This window comes from Notolabrus celidotus, chromosome 11 (assembly GCF_009762535.1).
Source record: "Notolabrus celidotus isolate fNotCel1 chromosome 11, fNotCel1.pri, whole genome shotgun sequence".
NCBI classification, from domain to species: Eukaryota; Metazoa; Chordata; class Actinopteri; order Labriformes; family Labridae; genus Notolabrus; species Notolabrus celidotus.
This window is the reverse complement of record NC_048282.1, coordinates 20285870-20305551: the sequence shown is the minus strand read 5'-3', so window position 1 is coordinate 20305551 and position 19682 is coordinate 20285870. Positions and strand designations below refer to the sequence as shown.

General features: G+C 40.7%; 1 protein-coding gene and 1 long non-coding RNA gene across 5 annotated transcripts in view; one reads left to right on the top strand and one right to left on the bottom strand.

Moving 5' to 3' along the window:
• LOC117821356 (neuron navigator 1-like) overlaps nucleotides 1-19682 on the top strand; it is a 126935-nt gene that overhangs the window by 50699 nt on the left and 56554 nt on the right. For all 4 annotated transcript variants that reach the window (XM_034695561.1, XM_034695563.1, XM_034695562.1 and 1 more), the window contains 2 exons: nucleotides 8978-9080; nucleotides 13853-14176. In XM_034695561.1, the coding sequence (XP_034551452.1) occupies nucleotides 8978-9080; nucleotides 13853-14176 (427 nt within the window). The remainder of the gene's footprint in view (nucleotides 1-8977; nucleotides 9081-13852; nucleotides 14177-19682) is intronic.
• On the bottom strand, nucleotides 13830-15487 carry LOC117821360. The gene is made up of 3 exons (XR_004632956.1): nucleotides 15382-15487; nucleotides 14882-14974; nucleotides 13830-14165 (listed from the first exon to the last, which is right to left on the bottom strand). It is a non-coding gene; the product is annotated as an uncharacterized LOC117821360 (long non-coding RNA).

Genomic DNA, 19682 nt, shown 5'->3' with positions numbered 1-19682 from the left:
AACTCATTACTTTTACTCCACTACATTTCTATCAGTGCTCTAGTTACTCACTACTTTTGCTTTGAAGTCAGCTCATGAATTTCCTTCTCTTTTCTGGTTTTTGAAATGAAGAATGATACGTATCGTTTGAAATGTTCACCTTGTTCCCCACTCTGCACAAACATACAAATATTCACTGTCCAACCTGAGAAAGTTTGTTGAGCTACGTAAAATTTGTTTTATTCCAGATGAACATTTCAAACTAAGTTGTCTGTGCTTGGAGTAACTTAGTTGCTGTTTTTATTCCATGGTATAGGTTTTAGAGATATCAAGTAATGGTTTCTAGATAAACAGAATGTAACAGAATGTACTCTTATGTGGTCTTGACTGCATTTATGTATTTTGAAAATACAACGTTTTCAGATATTTTAAGAAGTACTTTGAATACTTAAGTATTTTTAAAAGCAAGTACTTCAGTACTTTAACTCAAGTAATAATTTGACAGAGCAATTTTCACTTGTATTGGAGTAATATTTGACCAGGAGGATCTATACTTTGACTTAAGTAATGAGGCTGTGCACTTTGTCCACCACTGTCTGCAGCACTTGTTTGTGCACTTCATCCTGCGTGTCTCTGCTCTGCTCGCAGTCACACCTGCAGACTTTAGTTGATACTAAACTTGATCCAGCCTAGTTTTTCCCCTCCTTGCAGACTGCTGTCTGACTTATAAGCAGACATGGCTGCGTTTGACAAGATATGGATCCTAAGTTCAGAGCCGGGCTTGTTTTGCTGAGGTGACCTGAGAACGGAGGAAAAAAAGAAAACTTTTGAGGTTCTGTATTAAAAGCTGCACGCAGGATCCCAAATCTGTTTTTTGATATTTCACATGTGCTCGTCAGCATATTTCTGCGACGGTCAGTAAATTACTCATCCTCTTGGACTTGGTAATGGAATCCACTCTTGCATAAGAGTTCTTAAATTCAAGTGGATTTTGGGACAGCTGACCAAAAACCCCAGTAAACCATGTCTCATTTTCTTCTCTTTCTCACACATGAGGATCAACACTTCTGTAATCTCGTCATTGGCAGATTGCTGTAGCATGTGTTAAATTGGACCCAAAACTTTTTCAAAAACAGGGTACACAGATGCTACAGTGCGTGCTGAAATGCTCATGAACCATTCATGCCTCATATCAGAAATGATCTTCAAGGCCTCTAATATCCTGTTGCGACATCCCAGTGAAGCGGATGAACTTAAGTGCATGTGTACTTGTCCTTGTGTGTGTGTGTGTGTGTGTGTTTAAGTGCATGGATGCACATTTGGGTGCCTTAGCGTGCGTTTGTCGGCCTCGTCCAGATGTGCAGGAATGGCTGAATGTTGTAATGCTTCCTGTTTTTGCAAACTGCTTAAGGTCAGCAGAGGGCTGTGATGCTCAGACAAGTGGAGAATAAAGATGTAGAGGATGGTTATGTTGAATTATTTACAAAATAATTAATTTTGTTAGCTGTGTTTTTTTCTCATACTATGACCTGGTGATACATCCCAAACAATAACAGAAACCACAAAGGTTTGTACTAGCATCCTGTTTGTGTGTGTCTGTGTCACATGTCAGGAATGCTGTAATGACTGTCTTCATTGCAGACAATCACACAGCAGAAGTGTAAAACTGTAAAGACTCACATTACTGCCGAAACTCATATGTTTTTATGACATACCACACACACGTCATGTGATGAGCGTACTGTTTCCAGATGAGGGTTACAGTGACACGTGGACGGGACAGAGACAAATGAACTCCGGAGGGAAGGAAGGAAAGAATAGAAACTGGGGCCATTACTCACAGATTCATTCATATTCTGCAAAACTGAACTCTCGCTGCTAAAGTCGGGCACTTTTTGCATGCAGAGGCATGATAAATATACATTTACGGTCAAACTACTGTCTAAGAAGTATGCATACAAACAACTCCTGCAAGTTTAGAACCATTAGTTTGTCTTTGGGGAATGTTGACCAAAGACCAAGCGGCAACCTCCGGTCTGAAAATATGAGTCCAATGGGGAAGTGCTAAAAACTGCAGTTCATAGAGGATTCGCTTGAGGCTGGCTCCGGAAGTACAGGAAACCACATACACACCAATTCAAAAAAAGGCGATCTTTACAGCAGAAATAAACATGTTTACAGCCTGGCACAAAAGACGAGTATAGTCTGGATAGCTCATTTCTTGATCAGCACACACTGTACAGGGGGTGAATTTTTTTCTAACCCAGCAATTTCGAAGATATTGAGATTACGAGTCTTCCTATGCCCGCCTCTTTACGTCACAGTCTCTCAACAGCAGCAATATGGCCTCAAAACAGTGGTTCAGAAACAGACGGGTGATGTCACGGATACTACATCCATATTTTATAAAGTCTATGATACAAACACACAGAATGGCAACAACTCCTGCAAGGAGAGAACCATTAGTTTGTCTTTGGGGAATTTTGACCAAAGACCCAAGAGACAAAAAAACAAGTGGACAGGAGTCTGTCTGTCTTATATTTTCACTCTCTGTCTGCTAGAAACGTAGCCATCAGACAACACATCATGAAACGCACTCTCTACTTCTTCTATATTCAAGGTGACAGGCTTATATAATGTATTTTTAATATTCAATATCTTCAGCAAATCCCATCAAAATACCAAAACCAGAAATGAATCTCTCCCACCAACAACTCTGGCACAGTAGAGCATAATATCCTGTGCGGCAGTTGACTTACAACTATTAAAAACACATAAATGAGTCACTCTGTTGCTCTGTGTGTTAAGTTGCTTTAATAAAAATATATCAAGTGCACTTCTTTTTTTAGATTTTTTTCTTTTGCAACATACAGTTGCAAAAAAAATGGAGTGCAAAATATATCAGGCATTGTGTGTTAGTCACTAACAAACCATTTACCCCTGAGCCCGGATATGAAAAAAATGGACACACTAAAGCTCCAGTGGGTGAATATAGAGTGGCTGATTAATGCGTTGTAACCTTGGGATCATGGTATTTCTATACAAGTAATGCATGTTTTATTTGTTGGGCTGTCATACAGAGAAGCGTTTTTACATTCATGTATTTTCTTTTTTTTCTTTTTTTTCTCCAATCTTTTTATTGATTTTCACATATAAATATACCTACACATGTATACAGACACACACAAAACAAAAAAACCCTAAAACAAATCAAGTCAGTAAACAGATTGCAAAGAACAATGCACAACAGAAACCCCCCATCCCACCCCAACTCAGCTCGACATGACCAGTACAAAAAAAAGCCCAAGATCAGGGTGTCTTTAAGCCACCTGGAGATGGAAGGATCTTTAACAGACTTCCAGTGTAACAGTAAGGAACGACGTGCCAGTAAGGAAGTGAAAGCTATAATGTCCTTTTGTGTAGAATTTAGTGCAAGTGAAGCATCAGGAATCCCAAATATAGCAATCAAAGGGGAAGGCTGCAGATTAACTCCAAGAACAGTGGACATAATACTAAAGTACCCTTTCCAAAAACTATTCAGATCAGGGCAAAGAAAAAACATATGACTAAGGTGACAGGGAGAACCATGGCATTTATCACACTTATCTTCTATTCTGAGTAAATGTTCGAAAGTCTGGACTTCGAGAAATGGACCCTTTGTAGAACCTTAAACGGAATTATCCCAAGACAAGCACAAGAGGTGGTTGACCGTATCCTGATTATAGCCTGATCTCAGAGGTCATCACTTAATTTTATTCCTAAATCCTTTTCCAGATTCATGTATTTTCTGACTGTGTCCATAAGTTTAGAGCATCCCCCAACACATCTGCCTCAGCCTTGTTGTCATGAGGAGTCGAAAACAAGCTCCACAACATTGCCGCTAATGCAAAGGCCAGCAGCTCTGTTTAATGGGCTTGTAATCTGACCACACAACAAGAGAGAAAAGGGCACTGCTTCTTTTATTACCACTGTATATTTGCGCTGTCTTGTACTCTTGGTGTACTTGTAGCAAGACCAACATTAAACACCCTCTTTCTTTCATACTTCACATCTCTAATTTTCTATTCCTTTTGTTCCTTCCTCTCTTTGTTTGTCTGACTAACATTAGGATGCAGAGGTCATCCTCCACGTAAAAACACTCTCACTCTAACTTGCTGACTCTCATTTAAAGAGTCTGAGTGGGCCATTATGAAAGGCTCCTCTGCTGGTTTCACAGCCTCTTCAGAGCTTCATGAGTGTATTGAGATGTGCCAGGTGGAGTGAGCCATCCCAAACACACACACACACACACACACACACACACACACACACACACACACACACACACACACACACACACACACACACACACACACACACACACACACACACACTCATTTTAAAGTAGATCTGTGTAATTCATCTACTCCCCTGGGGAGCTGCCAGGGCTGACAGGGATATTTGCATCCCTAATTCCCCCATCACCACCACCCATACACCCCCTCACTGTGCCAGCTGGGACCACCAAGACCAGTGCAGACACAGGACAGGAAGTCTTTTCTCCACTCAAGCTCATTCAAACACACAGAAGCACAGGCACAATCAGACCGACCGTATCTAATCAATTTAATGCCGTTGTTAAACAAAGCTCACATTTAGGGTAATTGAAAAACGCCCAATTAAAGCCTGTATGAGTGTGTGTGTGCTGAAGTGTGCGTCAGACTTTGTATTTGTTAGCATATTTTACGGATTCTTTGTTCCCAGGAAGCCTTTGTTTGAACAGATCACAAAAATTGAGCGCTTAAAAGCGGAGAAATGTCTCTTTATAGTTTGAATTTCCATACTGTGCTTCACAACCTCTCATGTCAACACCCTCAGCAGAAAAGAGTAGTTCTATTTTTACACATGTTTTTTTTTTTCAAAACATCTTCCCACTATGTGTGGATGTGTGAGGGCAGCAGAAGGTTGGATCACAATGATTTCTTCATCTCTGCAATGATTTGCGTGTCCCCCAGGGCCGCCTAATCAATTGTCTGTGCGGCCATTCTCTTCAGGAGAAATCAATCCAGCTTTATAAATCAGGTCTGGTGTGCAGTAAGTGTTTCATAGTGTGTTAGTGAGAATATGTGCGCACCCCCTGCATGGATGCACATATGTGTGTATGTGGGCTCTGTTCTCACCCTGCAGCTGTTGTTGAGATTGACACTATAAGCAACTCATAATTTGCCCTACGCAGTCAATCAAGAACCTTCCCCCCTTCACCTCCTCATAAACCAGCTGGACCGGTCCATTTGAGGGGTGGTTGTGAAGTTGATGTGTGTGGGGCATTGTGTGTGTTAAAGTCATTGTTTGTCTGTTTTGCAAAAGTTGATTCTGTTTTGATTATGTAACAAGATGAAGAGTCCAAAGCAGCACTTGCATCTCAGGAACAACATCCTAATAATAATTTCAAACAATTATTATGTGTTTTTTAGATTTATATTGGAGCCAGCTGGCCTGATCTAATGATCTATTGAACTGAACATGGACAAAGCCTGTCCTATATCTCATCTCTGTAACTTTTATCACCATGACCCTCAATTACATAAAAACATACACCAGACGGTCAGTAAAGGTCTTAGTCAGGCAATGAAGTCAGGTATCCTAAATTGGCATGCTTTATATGCAGAACATAAAGTGCATGTGTATGTGTGGATATTGTTCTCAGCTCTTTAATATACTGAAAGTCTGGCCACTGAATAGGTTTGAGCTTAAGATAAGATAAGATAAGATATACTTTATTGGTCCCCCATTGGGGGAAATTCTTTTGTTACAGCAGCTTACAACACAGGACAGGGAAATACAACAATGCACTAACATAGTTAAAAATATAATAACAATAATAAAAGTGATGTTAAAGGTAAAATAGAATAGAATAGAACAAAATAAAATAAAATAAAATAGAACAGAATAGAACAAAATAAAATAAAATAAAATAGAACAGAATAGAACAAAATAAAATAGAATAGAATAGAACAGAACAGAATACAATAAAATAGAATAAAATAGAATAGAATAGCATAGAATAAAATAGAATAGAATAGAATAGAATAAAATAGAATAGAATAGAACAAAATAAAATAGAATAGAATAAAATAAAATAGAATAGAATAAAATAGAACAGAATGGAATAGAATAAAATAGAACAGAATAGAATAGAATAAAATAAAATAGAATAGAACAAAATAAAATAAAATAGAATAGAACAAAATAAAATAGAATAGAATAGAATAGAATAACATAAAATAGAATAAAATAAAATAGAATATAGCAACTATTACAGATGTATACGCACTATGTACACTTCTATGTGATAAATAGATAGGGTAAGTTATTGCACGGATAAAATTGCACCAGGTTATTTAAAACAAACATACACCGTATGAAAAACAGTGCGATTCAGATGGATACAATAGTTATTTGTGAATGTGCCAAGTCACATAGTAACTGCCATGTAGTGTAATGAAAGATGAGAACAGATGATTAATGGGACATTGTAGTGCTGGTGTTAAACAGTCTGATTGCAGATGGGATGAAGGACCTGTGGTAGCGCTCCTTCCTGCAGGGTGGTCTCAGTCTGCTGCTAAAGGAGCTGCTCAGGGACCCCACAGTCTCATGCAGGGGGTGAGAGGGATTGTCCATGATAAGAGGCCCAGAATCCTTTGCTAGCACAGAAAAAAGAGTAGAATGTTCAACATTAATAGATATGGATCTAAATGCCTGTTTTGTCAATAAAGAGGAAGAAAGTGTTCATTCATCTGCATACGATGGACCACAAGCTTATAACTACAAGCTTGTTAGAAGTCAAAGAGAGCAGGAACAGGACAAGATCAAGAGAAATAACAGCTACAGGACCCGAAGTTGAGGAGCAATGAGACCCAGTGGAAGATGACGCAGACGTGGTTGTGAGAGACCAGCATTAGCTAACCATATCTATCACTATGTTCACACAGGTTGTTAGTTTATAATAATGCAGTGAAGATACAGATGATTTATAGATGAGACGAGCTGATATAAGATGGACCTCTTTGTGTGTTTGTCATTGTCATCCTTTGTATCTTACTTAGTAAAGGGCTCAGTTTCTGCTGTATGTCAGAGTCAAGGCCACTATATGATTTAATACATTATCCACGGCTCCACATGCTTCAATTGATACAATCAGGAGATGAAACCCACCAGTGGTTCACTGTAGTCCATAATAATCCATTGTGGTGAAGATACAGAGATTTATGGATCTTTGTGTTTAGAAAGCTGATTATTTCGTGTACTTTTTGTACAGCAATCAGAGACTCCAGTCTTAAGTTTGGTCCTTATTTTTAACTGATGAATAGAACTGTAGAGGAATCATCATGGTAAGGGGACAGCGAGGGAGAGTGAGTGATGGCAGTGTCGTAATACTTTGTGTTAAAGATCTTTGTGTTGGAAAAGTATGCCCATATTTTCAGCTTCCTACTACCATGCACTGAGTTATGCTCACGTAATAATAATAATAATAATAATAATAATAATAATAATAATAATAATAATAATAATAATAATAAGGATAATATTATTCAAGTTCACCGTACAGGGCAGAGTCCAAAAAAAGAACAATATAAAAATTAGGCGGATAAAATAAACAAGGCATGATATAGTGTAATTAATAAATACAAATAAAATTAACAGGATCAGATACAGTGCAGTGAAGAGGTGTAATCAGAGTGAATATGACAGTTTAAAAAGATGTGTTTTGAGATGTGATTTGAAAATGGAAAGAGAGTCGATGTTACGGATGTCTGGTGGGAGGGTTGACATGTAGAGCTGAGTGTCATCCGCATAGCAATGGAAACTGATGTTGAATTTAAGGAAGCTATTGCCAAGAGGAAGAAGACAAATAATGAATAGGAGAGGGCCCAGGACAGAACCCTGGGGAACACCGGCAGTGAATGGAGATGAGTGAGATGTGAAGGATTTGAATTGAATGAACTGAGTACGGCCAGAGAGATAGGAAGTGAAACAGTGAAGGGGTCTGCCAGTGATTACGATTGAATTTAATATGTCGAGGAGGAATTTGTGAGAAATGGTGTCAAAGGCTGGAAGGAGGATGGTGAGAAGTCCGGAGTCAGCTGCCATGAGGAGGTCGTTTGTGATTTTAATAAGAGCTGTTTCTGTGCTGTGGAGGGGGCGGAAACTAGACTGGAATGGTTCATAGAGGTTATTGTCAGATAAGTGAGTATGGACCTGAGATGCAACTGTTTTTTCAATGAGTTTGGATAGAAATGGAAGGTTTGAAAGGAGCAGCATAACTGAAGTGAAAACAACCACTTTTCCCTCTAAATTTATGAACTTATGTCTTTCAAAAGAATATAAAAACAACCACTATTTGATGGCATCCAGTCTGTGTATCCAGAATACATCTGAATCACAACAGACACACAAACACACACACATCTGAAACAGTGGTGTCCTAGCATAAATCTATGAAGTCCAATCTGATCCGATTACATCACATTAGGAAGGGGTGAGACAAATGCCAGCATGTCCCCTGGTGGGTTTAAATGAGGAAAGCCTTTTGGTTTATTCCTCTGTGGCAGGAGTGAGGGGGCAAAGGGGGCACAGTGCAATAAACGGGCAGTGGGGCATTGTGGGTGAATGTGTTTAGAAAAGAGGGAAAGAGAGATACATCCATCCAGGGGACTGATAAAGGAGTGCTAGGACTCCATGGTCTGAAAGGTCTCCCCTGTTGTTTTGAATGTCTGACTGCCATCATATTTAATTTAGTTTGCTCCACTGCAACCTGGAAAAACAAGATGTTCGTGCTCTGACACTGTTACCTTCAAGCTTTGTTTATCTTTATATGAGTATAGCTTAAGATGATCAGTCCATTGAGCATGGTCAATGGAGTAAAGATGCATGTGTTTTCCAGGTAATTACATCTCTTAAAATGATCCTTTCATGTTTGTGTCCGCCTCATGTGTTCATGTATTTGCACCCTTTGCAGACCCGGAGTCCCAGCGAAAGAGGACGGTGCAAAATGTGCTGGACCTTCGACAAAACCTGGAGGAAACCATGACCAGCCTGAGAGGGGTGCAGCTCAGCCACAGGTCAGACACACACAAACTTACACACACACACCAAGAGAAGCACTAAAAAGAAGACAGAACAGAGCAAACAAATAAAGCAGAAGGACTTAGTCGAAGAAGGAGAGTTGTTGACATGAGCAGATTCTTATTGACGTGGCTAACGATGATTAGGGGTGTGGTGGTTAACTGCCTCTGGGCTCTCAGATCAATACCAGTATTCCTGACAGACTAGTAGCCGTAAGTCTGTCATCCTGCTCCTGCTCTGCTCTCCTCCTGCGTTGGTTAATTCTGAACTGTAGCAGGATTATCTCAAAGCTGACTTCAAAGCCGACCCTGCCAATGCACACTCACGACTCACATTCATTCATACACACAAAAAACACATGCATTAATGTTGTGATTGAGTGTGTGTGGGCGTCTGTATGTCCTCTCCCTTCCTCTGCTTCCTGTTCTTCATTGATCGAGTTCAGTACTTCTTCAGGTTTTTTGTCCTTGAGAGCTTCCCCTCTGTCTGACGGACTGTGCGTCTCCTGCCATGTATCTTCTCTCGGGTCCCTCAGTGGGAGATCACAACATGAAGAGCAAATCAGCAGATGGTTTACCTGCTGGAATACATTTTCTCTGCCATTCATACTGTTGAAGTACTGTGATAACCTTGAATCATTCCCCCGATGTCCCCAAAGACAAAATCTGCTACAAGGCCTACAGCTTGTACCGGGGACGTTTCCTGTGCAAACAGGATGTTATAGTTTCTGTGAAAACAACAAGCATTTTAGAGTGTGAGATTTTCATGTATTCAACAAATGAATTGGTGAGCAAGCAAGAAGTTTGTTTGCACACATTTCCCCTGATGTATACTTTGTGCATAACAAGCAGATTGCCTGTGGAAATCCATCCTAACACGATGTGAAGCACCCTCTCTCTCATCCTCTCGCTCCACGTCTTTGCTGCCTGTTCTACATGAGCGGTTTAGCGTTTCATGTGAAAACATCTCCATTCATGGTTTCTCTGCAGAAGAAGATTAACGTGAATGTCATACAGTTTGAGAGCCAGTAACTTCTTATATGCTAATACTAATCATGCTCATCCCAGACACTGAGCAACTACAGGCTGCTTTGGCAAAGGGAATGCATGATATGATGTGATATGAGGGATGCTTATGTCTGTGGATTCACATGAGTACAGCTGACGGTGCTGTGTGTAATATAGAGGAAGACAAACAACATATATAGAAAGACACTGCATGCAGATACACATACACCTAGAGAACAACTCATTCATATGGCATTGAATATAGAGATAAAGCTCTATACACCGAGGGCCTCTAAAGGTGCATTTCAACCAAGAGTTCCGGGGTCTATTAGCCCCCAGAACTACTTTCCCCGGAACTAAAAGGTTCCTGTGCTCCCAGAGTTGTCTGCATTGAGACCGCGGGCTGAAGTCCGAGGTAGATTGTGCAAATCAGGCCAGTGATGTATGGAGATAAAAAATTATATTAAATAATATTTTGAAATCTTAATAAAAAACTGAACTAGTATGCATTCCTAGGAACTCTGTGTTTCAACAATGGCGTTTTTCGACCAGAGGAACTTTACCCCGGAACTAGGGACTTTACCCCTGAACTACGTGCGTTTCGACCGGTGGAACCATGGAAAAAATTTTGTTCAGGGGTAGATAATCTCCCCCCTAAAAAGCCCCTGCTCGGGGGGTAGTACTTTTCAAAAAGCCCCAGGGCTTTTGGGGGGCATGGCCTGCAATGCTGAACATGTCTGATTGGTAGATTAACCGCAGTGTGTTTATTCCACACATCGTCCACAATAACATCACACACATGTGATTCACTTGATTTTTCTTTCTTTCTTTCTTTCATTTTTTCTATCTTTATGATATTATGTGTGTGTAATTTTCAAAAGAAGAAGCTATGATTCACTTGATTTAGCAGCTTGTGACAGTAGTCTTCTCTAAACCCACCATGAATGCGTCTCTCCCGGTGTTACGGTTTTAAAATGACCCTGTAAACTGGAGACCTTCAATGGAACGTGTCAGTGTTTGTGAAGTTTACACAGCTGTTGAAACACAGGGAGTTTTTAAGATTCAATATCCTCATCAGATAAGTATTTAATGATCGTCTAAAGACGTTTATGAGGAATGCATCCGGCTGAAGTCGGCAGTTAACAGGGTTGCTGTTTAAACCAAAACACTGGCCGATCTCTGCCAAAGCTTTTTGAGTTAAAGGGGATTTAAAGCTGTGTTGAAACGGCTCTTATCTTCTCTCACGTGTTGATTCAGTGAATCCATATGTGATGAAATATAGCACCATCTAAAACAGTGCCAGCTGAGTCTCTTCATGCTAACAGGCTAACTGTTGTGATACCTGCCGGCCCCGTCTGCTTCTGTGGTGTCATCTGTGATCAATGGCATTCATCTTTGTGTTACTGCCCTCTCCTGGTCTGGTGGTGTAGTGAATTATGTTGAAATGCTGACTCAGCATTTCAACATATTGTTCTTCTACTTTATTATTTTTCTTCTTCCGTGCCGGGTTTCACAGCCTTCAAATTTTGTCCGATTTTCACCATTCAACTTTTCAACTATTCAGCTTCTTCACCATTTGCAGGCTATTACTTTTCACATATTCAACCCTTATACTTTTTGAATTATTCAACTTTATTTAACTTTTTTTAACATTGAAACAGATGGGAGAATTCAGCAAATTTGCCTTTCACTCATTCAACTTTGAGATTCTACAGCTTCAGCATACTTCAACTTACAGCCTTCATTTTTGCGTTAAAATGTTCGCAAATCTTTCAGCTATTAATGTTGTATTCAACATTTTTCTGTATCTTTTACAGTTTTTGATATTTTACAGCTTAAATGACACAAAGTTTTTTGCTGCTTTTCTAACTTTAACATTGGTGTGTATGGCGGACTGTTCATGGCAGCAGAGCACGTGATGTCATCAGACAGAGGGTGAGGCCTGCTGATGAGATCTTTGAAATTCCCCAAACGAACTGCCATAAAATCCAAACAATTAACTCCACATACACAAATAAGACATCAAAACGTTCCCTGTCTTCTCCTGCTTCTGTTAAAGAGGTAACCAAAGCAAAAGATTGTACCGTTGAGCCAGCAGGTCACCAACTGTCAGAGAAAGTCTCTCTACTCGGCCATCTGCCGTAATGTTAAATATTTCTGGAGGGCAGCAAAAGTTTCACTTTTCTTAACTTGCTGCCCTGACTACATTTCTGACAGTACAGACATGAAAAACACATCACTGTGTTCATCAGAGTCTTGTGATGCTCACGGTTTGATCCTTTTTCTGATAGCTATTACGGTTATTGCACAGTGTTGGCATATGTAGACCCTAATTTACTCCATGAATCCCATTCTTAATCAACTGTCCCACAGCAGTTACACAGCTGGTCCCATCACCATGGAAACAGTTAATGACAGTTGGAGACACAGGTGATTCAGATGACCTCATCAGTTCTGACTGACACACACACACACACACACACACAGACACACACGCACGCACACACAGGTGATTCAGATGACCTCAAAACACAAACACACACACACACACACATACACACACACACACATACACAGACACACAAACACATACACACGTAGGTGATTCAAATGACCGCATCAGTGAGTGACAAACACAAAGACGCATGCACACACACACACACACACACACACACACACACACACACACACACACACACACACACACACACAGGTGATTCAGATGACCTCATCAGTGAGTGACAAACACGAGCACGCACACACACACACACACACACACACACGCACGCACACACACACACACACGCACGCACACACACACACACACACACACACACACACACACACACACACACACACACACACACAGGTAAGACATTTCCATAGTTTGTCAAGCAGTTTATAGGTGCTACTACTTCTAACACTTCAACTTCTTTTTAATTTTTCCACTTTATTCACTTCTTCTCCTTTTTCACCTTTTCTCCTTTTTCTACATTTTTCCACTCCTTCACCTTTTTCCACTTCTACATTTTCCACTCCTTGAACTTCTTCTCCTTTTTCCACTTCTTCAACTTCCTCTCCTTCTACATTTTCCAATCCTTCCACTTCTTCTACTTCCACTAATTCAACTACTTCTACTACTCTTCCACATGTTCAGCTGTGTTTCACAGCTTTCAGCCTTCAGCTTCAGCATTTCAACGCATTTGCTTTCAGGAAATGCAACCTTTCTAGTTTACTTTGTATTTCCTCCATACGTCACTGGCCTGATTTGCACAATCTACCCGGGTCTTTGGCCCCGTGGTCGAAACGCAGACAACAATGGGGGGCACAGAAACTTTTAGTTCAGGGTAAAGTAGTTCTGGGGGCTTAAAGACCCCAGAACTCTTGGTCTAATTGCTCCTCAAATGTGTAAACTCCACAAACACTGTAATGTTCAACCAAAAGTCCCAGGACCTTTGAAAAGTACTACCCCCCAAGCAGGGGCTTTTCAGGGGGGAGATTATCTACCCCTGAACTAAATTTAGACCCTGGTTCCTCCAGAAACACACGTAGTTCAGGTGTAAAGTCCCTAGTTCCCTGGGTAAAGTTCCTGCGGTTGAAAGACGCCTTAAGGTTAGAAAAAGATGAAAGGACAAGGAAGCAGAAGGTTTTTTAAGAGAAGAAAAGAAACTGAAGAACAGAGATTCACTTCTTGTCTGTTGAAAATAACTTTTCTTTATATATTTTATTATGCTGAAATGTATCCTCCGCTCGTTCCACAGCTGCGTGGAGGGTACCATGTGCTACGACAGTGATGAAGCTGCTGCCTTCTCAGTTTCCAGCCTATCCAATCGATCCTCTCCATTGTCATGGCGCCAGGGTCAGGCCAGCCCCCGCCTGCAGGCCGGTGATGCTCCGTCCACAGGTAACACGCAGTTGGAAGTTCCCCTCCGGATCAGCCACACTGCTCGTATCCAGCTCATCGAAGCGCTGGATGACTCCGATCCGTCCCTCCTGAAAGGAGATTACCTCAGCAGCAGCGATCTTGTCCGGAAGAGCCCAGTTGAGGATGAAGACGATGATGACATTGATGATCTGGGGAATGGGTAAGTTGTGGTTATTTTTATCTGGAACTGTTTTTAACACCTCCATCATGACAATGCTGTCTGCTGTCTCAAGCAGGACACTTGTGTCTCATTATTAGTGATCGTAACATTACTGGAGAGGTGACTCCTGCCACCTGCTAACTGTTACGACCCCACAGCTGCACCACGGCCATGTGTTTGTGGTTTAGCATCACAACAAAGCCTCCATCAGCCTCTCATAGAGTCGGCCTTGACACTGGCAGCTGTAGCCCCGCTGGTGCAGCTGGCTTTGCCGTAGTCAGTAAACAGCCCTCTGGCAGAGGCGGCAGATGATGTCACATTGATGTAGCCCCCTTGCAGAGATCATCCTGTCAGATTCAGCTGCAGGCCCACAGCCTTTGCCAGCAGCCATCCTTGTGGAGGACCCCTCGCAGCGTTGGCTCACCGGAGCCTCCTGGCAGAACTCGAATGTAGATATTTCAGAAAAACTGGTAACTCACTCTGCCGAGCCAAGGTGGGCTCAGTCAGTCGAAGCTGTCAAGGTTGGAAGGAGTTTTGTTCTAAGCTTGGCATGGAACCATCAGATAAAACAGATTGGATGTTGAGATCTCATCGGCAAAATAACGTCAGAACTTTTTCCTCCTTGTGTTTCTCATTTGTTGTGCTGCAGTTGAAAAATGTCCTTGGAACATATTCTTAGACAGGTGTGTATTTGTGCACCAACACCTGTGTAGTTCCACGGTCCAGCTGAGGTCCTGACAGTAATGATTGATGACTCCAAAGGAGAAGTGTCTCCGCCGTCGTCTTCGTCTGCTTAAACTGGATTAGAGATGAATAATCTTATTCATGTTACAAATACAAATGAGCATGTGTTTGGGTTTCTGTCTGGCTCTCATTGATGGAAATAACACGGTGACCCAAAAAGCGAGTGTATCGTGCCTCTGTGAAAGTTGTTTTTGTTTGTGAGCTGAGTCTCAGGGAGTATGCTGGTAGCTGTGGTGAGTGTTTAAATAACGATTCAGCTCTCTGAGTCTCCATCAGTCTGTCCCAGGAGGAAATCACATTATCTTGTGACTCAGTTAATTCAATTATCAAATTTCACAAACATAGACAAGTATTTAGAGGTCCTGTCTAAAAGTGACCTGATTTGTGTTCCTTTTGAGGACTTCACAGCATTTGTCTCAAATGAGGAGGTATGGCACAAAACAGCATCATGTGTCTCTGACCAAGTCCAAGCATCGAGAGGAAAAACACTCTCCTTCCAAACTAGGACTCCGATAGTATGTTGTTTATGTCCCTGTTCCTGAGTGTGTGTGTTTCTCTGTGAAGCTGCAGAGCTTGTCTAACCAAAACAAAACAAAAAACCCTCTCCTGACACAGCTTGACATCTCTATGGTAACCACAAAAATGCACCCCTAGTCATCAGGAAATCAATTGCAACACGGTTAAGTTTCCTGTCTTGTTATTGTGTATGTAATTAGTGGTTGCACAGGTTTGTACTGTACTTGTTTGTAAGAAGGAAAACAAAAGGCAGCATGAGTTGGCAGGCTGGGGTTGAAGGATTGAGAAAGAAAATGAGAGACAGAGAAATTAAAAGGAGAAATGCAGACGTTTCATTGTATTCTGGTCAAATCTGAACTGAGCTAACTTATATATACTTAAAGTAGTCAGCAGCCAACAGCTGTTTCCTATATTGAATAAACTGTTGGATATTTATCCAGTAAGATTAGTAATGTTTTAGACCAGGGGATCCCAAACTTTTCGGCCCGTGACCCCCAAAATATAGGTGCCAAAGACTCGGACCCCCCTGCCTCTTGAACTGATTCAAAATGGCTTCATTTAGCTGGTCTGCAGAAAATGACCCTACCTATATGAGCATGAAGCTGTGTTTCCTGTGCGGTTATGAATTAATCTGCTGCTACTGATGCTTTTGATAATGAACTGTTCACTAACCCTAAACTTAAGAGTCATCTGGCAACAAGAAAGGCAGAAAACTCATTACATTTTCTATTTCAAGGTTTTATTTCAAGTTTAGCTACTATTTTTGTCGATATTTTTTACTATAATGGGTCAAATTTACTATTTTTAGATAACTTAATTTTTTTAAGTTTTTTTTTCAGTATTTCTTTGTTCACCACAAGTTAACAAATTATATATTAGTAGTACAAAACCAACAAAGAGAAGAAAAAATAAATAAATACAATAATAATAATGATAATAAAGGAATAATCATAATTAAAGTACAAACAAAAAGGAAGATAAACATAAGAAAACAAGGTAAAAAAAAAATATATAATAATACATATTTTTAGATAACTTAGATAAGAGATAGATAACATTATGGAAGAGTTCTCACAACCCCTCATGGACCCACACTTTGGGAACCCCCGTTTTAGACAACACATACACACAAATTCCTAGAGCCTTATCTGACATTACAAAGCTCAAGTTTTCCACCTGACCAAAAGATACTCGATAAATGATAAATGTCAAAAATTGACCCATCAGCTATTACTTTCTTTTGACTGACCCATCTTTTTATTTTGACCTTCATTATAACACTCATGAGCTCATTTTCAGCCTGAAGGCTCTGATCACTGGACTGCTGCAGCTTTAGATGAATGTGTCTTTACCACTAGATGGCAGGCAAGCGCTGCTCCCTCTTTCTGCTCCCTCAGCTTGAATTAGCTCTGAGCAGGATAGCCCTCCCTTTTATCATAATTTATCACCCATACTCATCCATTATACATAAACGCAGTACCCCGGTCATACAGAGGTCACACAACACTGCCATATCTCATCCCAGCATATATAATACATAAGATCCCCCTACATCCATAATTTATCACAAACACACACACATGTTCTTTGTTTGGGTTTTGCGGTCCTCATCTCTTTGTTCTGTTTAATTGAGAAAACATTACCAGAGTTTGGTCGTAAACATATACGTGTGAGTAGGACTTGACTCATCAGGGGTCTCACTGTGACTCACTTCAGTTTTACTGTATAGGCATGAGTCACACTCGTATACAAAGGTAGGTTTACCGTGACTGTATCTTGACCTTCCTGACACACGGACCCCGTACACTCACACACGCTGACTCAGAGCTCCTCCTGTCAGTTCTAGGTTTCCTGTGCCGCTACTTGCTTTACATCTGGGTCCAGACTTCAAGTGTTCCCCCCTCACTCTCACTCTCCCTCAAACACGTCATTCTCACCGGGAAACATCAGGAAGGGGGGGACCATGAGGGGGTCATTCCCCTGAGTGTCTGAGAACGTAAAATTTAATGAAGTGTGGTGCTGTGGAGATTGTGGATTTACAATTTCTAAACAAAATACTTTAGATCTCAGGACTTTGATCTGTGTTTTTTTTTTTTATATGAGCATAGAACTTGTTCTAACAATCAGCACATATGCAGTTTTACAGGTACTGTAAAGTCTCTTAACAGAGCTTAATCAGCCTCCTTTGGGTACAAATAAACAAGAAATGCAACATTTGAATTTATGGTCAAGTTTAACATTGACCTGCTCACTTGTCACAATTCACATTCAACTGGACATTTCCATTAAGTGTAGCCTTCTGCAGGGATATTTATGTTGACATGTTTGTCCTCATTCAGTTCCCTTCTTTACGGGGCTTTGCAGTTAACACACCTTTAAAAATAAGTTAGGTAAATATCACAACTTTTTAACATTGTTGCTGTTATCACCACCTCCTTTGGTTTAACGCTCCTGTTATGTTTGTTTCTCTGGAACAGCAATAATGTTCCTGGGTCAATTTGACCCGGGGCATATTCAATTATCCAAATGTGTCAGAACCCCAAACAATCCCAATACACATTTTTTAAAATCAAATTTTTCACTCCATTACTAACCATTTAAATCAAGATTTAGTCCATTGGTGTTCTTTAATTTTCACAGATCATGTTTCAATGAGGATATCTCACTCGTTTTTTATTAAAATTAATGTCACATTTTTTTTAATATAGATTGAAAAGCCCTAAATATAAATACAACAGTTTGACATGATATTGTTATTTTGTTTATTTTATTTTAAATTTTGAATCTTTTGATTTTTATGAAGTGATGTTGATAAATTAACACAACACCTCTCCTGTCACATGCTGTCCAGATTTTTATGCTGCATTTAGCTGGTTTGGAAGGCATGTATTGCCTAAATTAGAGGGTCAATTTGACCCGCAACATAACAGGAGGGTTAAGATTGATGTAGTGATCAGAAACATGGAGATGCACTCACCAGCTCTGCTGCCATTCCATTTATTGCAGGACAAGATGTGGCTCCAGTTATCCCTTTTTAGAGATGGTACAAGCTGAGTCAATTTTCAGGCTACATCTGTGCATGCTAACTGTCAATATCTCCCTACTCTCAACACCAACATTTGACATCTTTTGCCACAGTGTCAACAGGCAGAGTTTTTTGGGGGGGGGGGCTTTTTCGCCTTTATTCGATAGGACAGCTGAAGAGAGACAGGAAATGTGGGGAGTAGAGAGCGGGGGAAGACAAGTAGGAAATGGTCGCGGCCGGGAATCGAACCGGCAACCCCTGCGACGAAGACCGTAGCCTCTGTATGTGGGGCACTTAGACCGTTAGGCCACCAGCGCCCCTGTCAACAGGCAGAGTTGAAGTGTGACAAACTTCTTTCTGCAGATTGATTTGATACAACCTGTGTGATCTGGGTGTTCTTGGTGTTGCTGTTGTTACTGAGAGTTAATCACTAATGTTGTTGGCCTTTGACCAATAATAATCAAGTATTTAACACAGCCTAATAGTCAGTAAGAAAGCCGGGTAATAAGTGAGTAAACATGTCATGGCTGGAGTTTCAGAAAAAAAGATGAGTGAAGCTTTGGAAAAATATATTCACAGACAATATTTTATCTCTATCCATCAACAACCTCAATTTGTCACCTGAAAAATTACAAATGCAACATCTGAACCATGTCACAGCCTTCATTACCTCCTTTTCCCAGAAGGCTTCACTCTAACAATACAGTCCCATTTACATAATGGATACAAGTAACGGTACACAGTCTGGAGCAAAGCTGACGCAAATAACATCAGGATAAATGTTCTGTATCGCTGTTGAGTGTGTGAATACATGGAGAGGGAATCAGGAGGGTGTGAGGCACCTGTGGGCTCACAAAGAGAGTAACGGCTCTTTGTGTCATTTTATGGCAGAAGGCATAAACCTGAGTTCTCGTCTAAGCCTCATCTGGACTTAATTGTTGCTATTGATTGCCACTGTTGTCGTTCAAGTGGTTGTAATGGTCCTGACATGTACACACACACACACACACACACACACACACACACACACACGCGTGTGGACCATTGAATGAGCGTGTGTCTTGTTTTCTGCCCTGCTGGGCGCAGACGCTTTTGTTTCTGGATGGAAGAGCACCCATCCTCAGCGACCTCCCATTAGTAAACGCACAGTCTCCATGGTTACGCTGCAAGTCAAGCTGCTTCACTGCGCTAAATGTCTGAATTATGAAAATATTTCTTTGA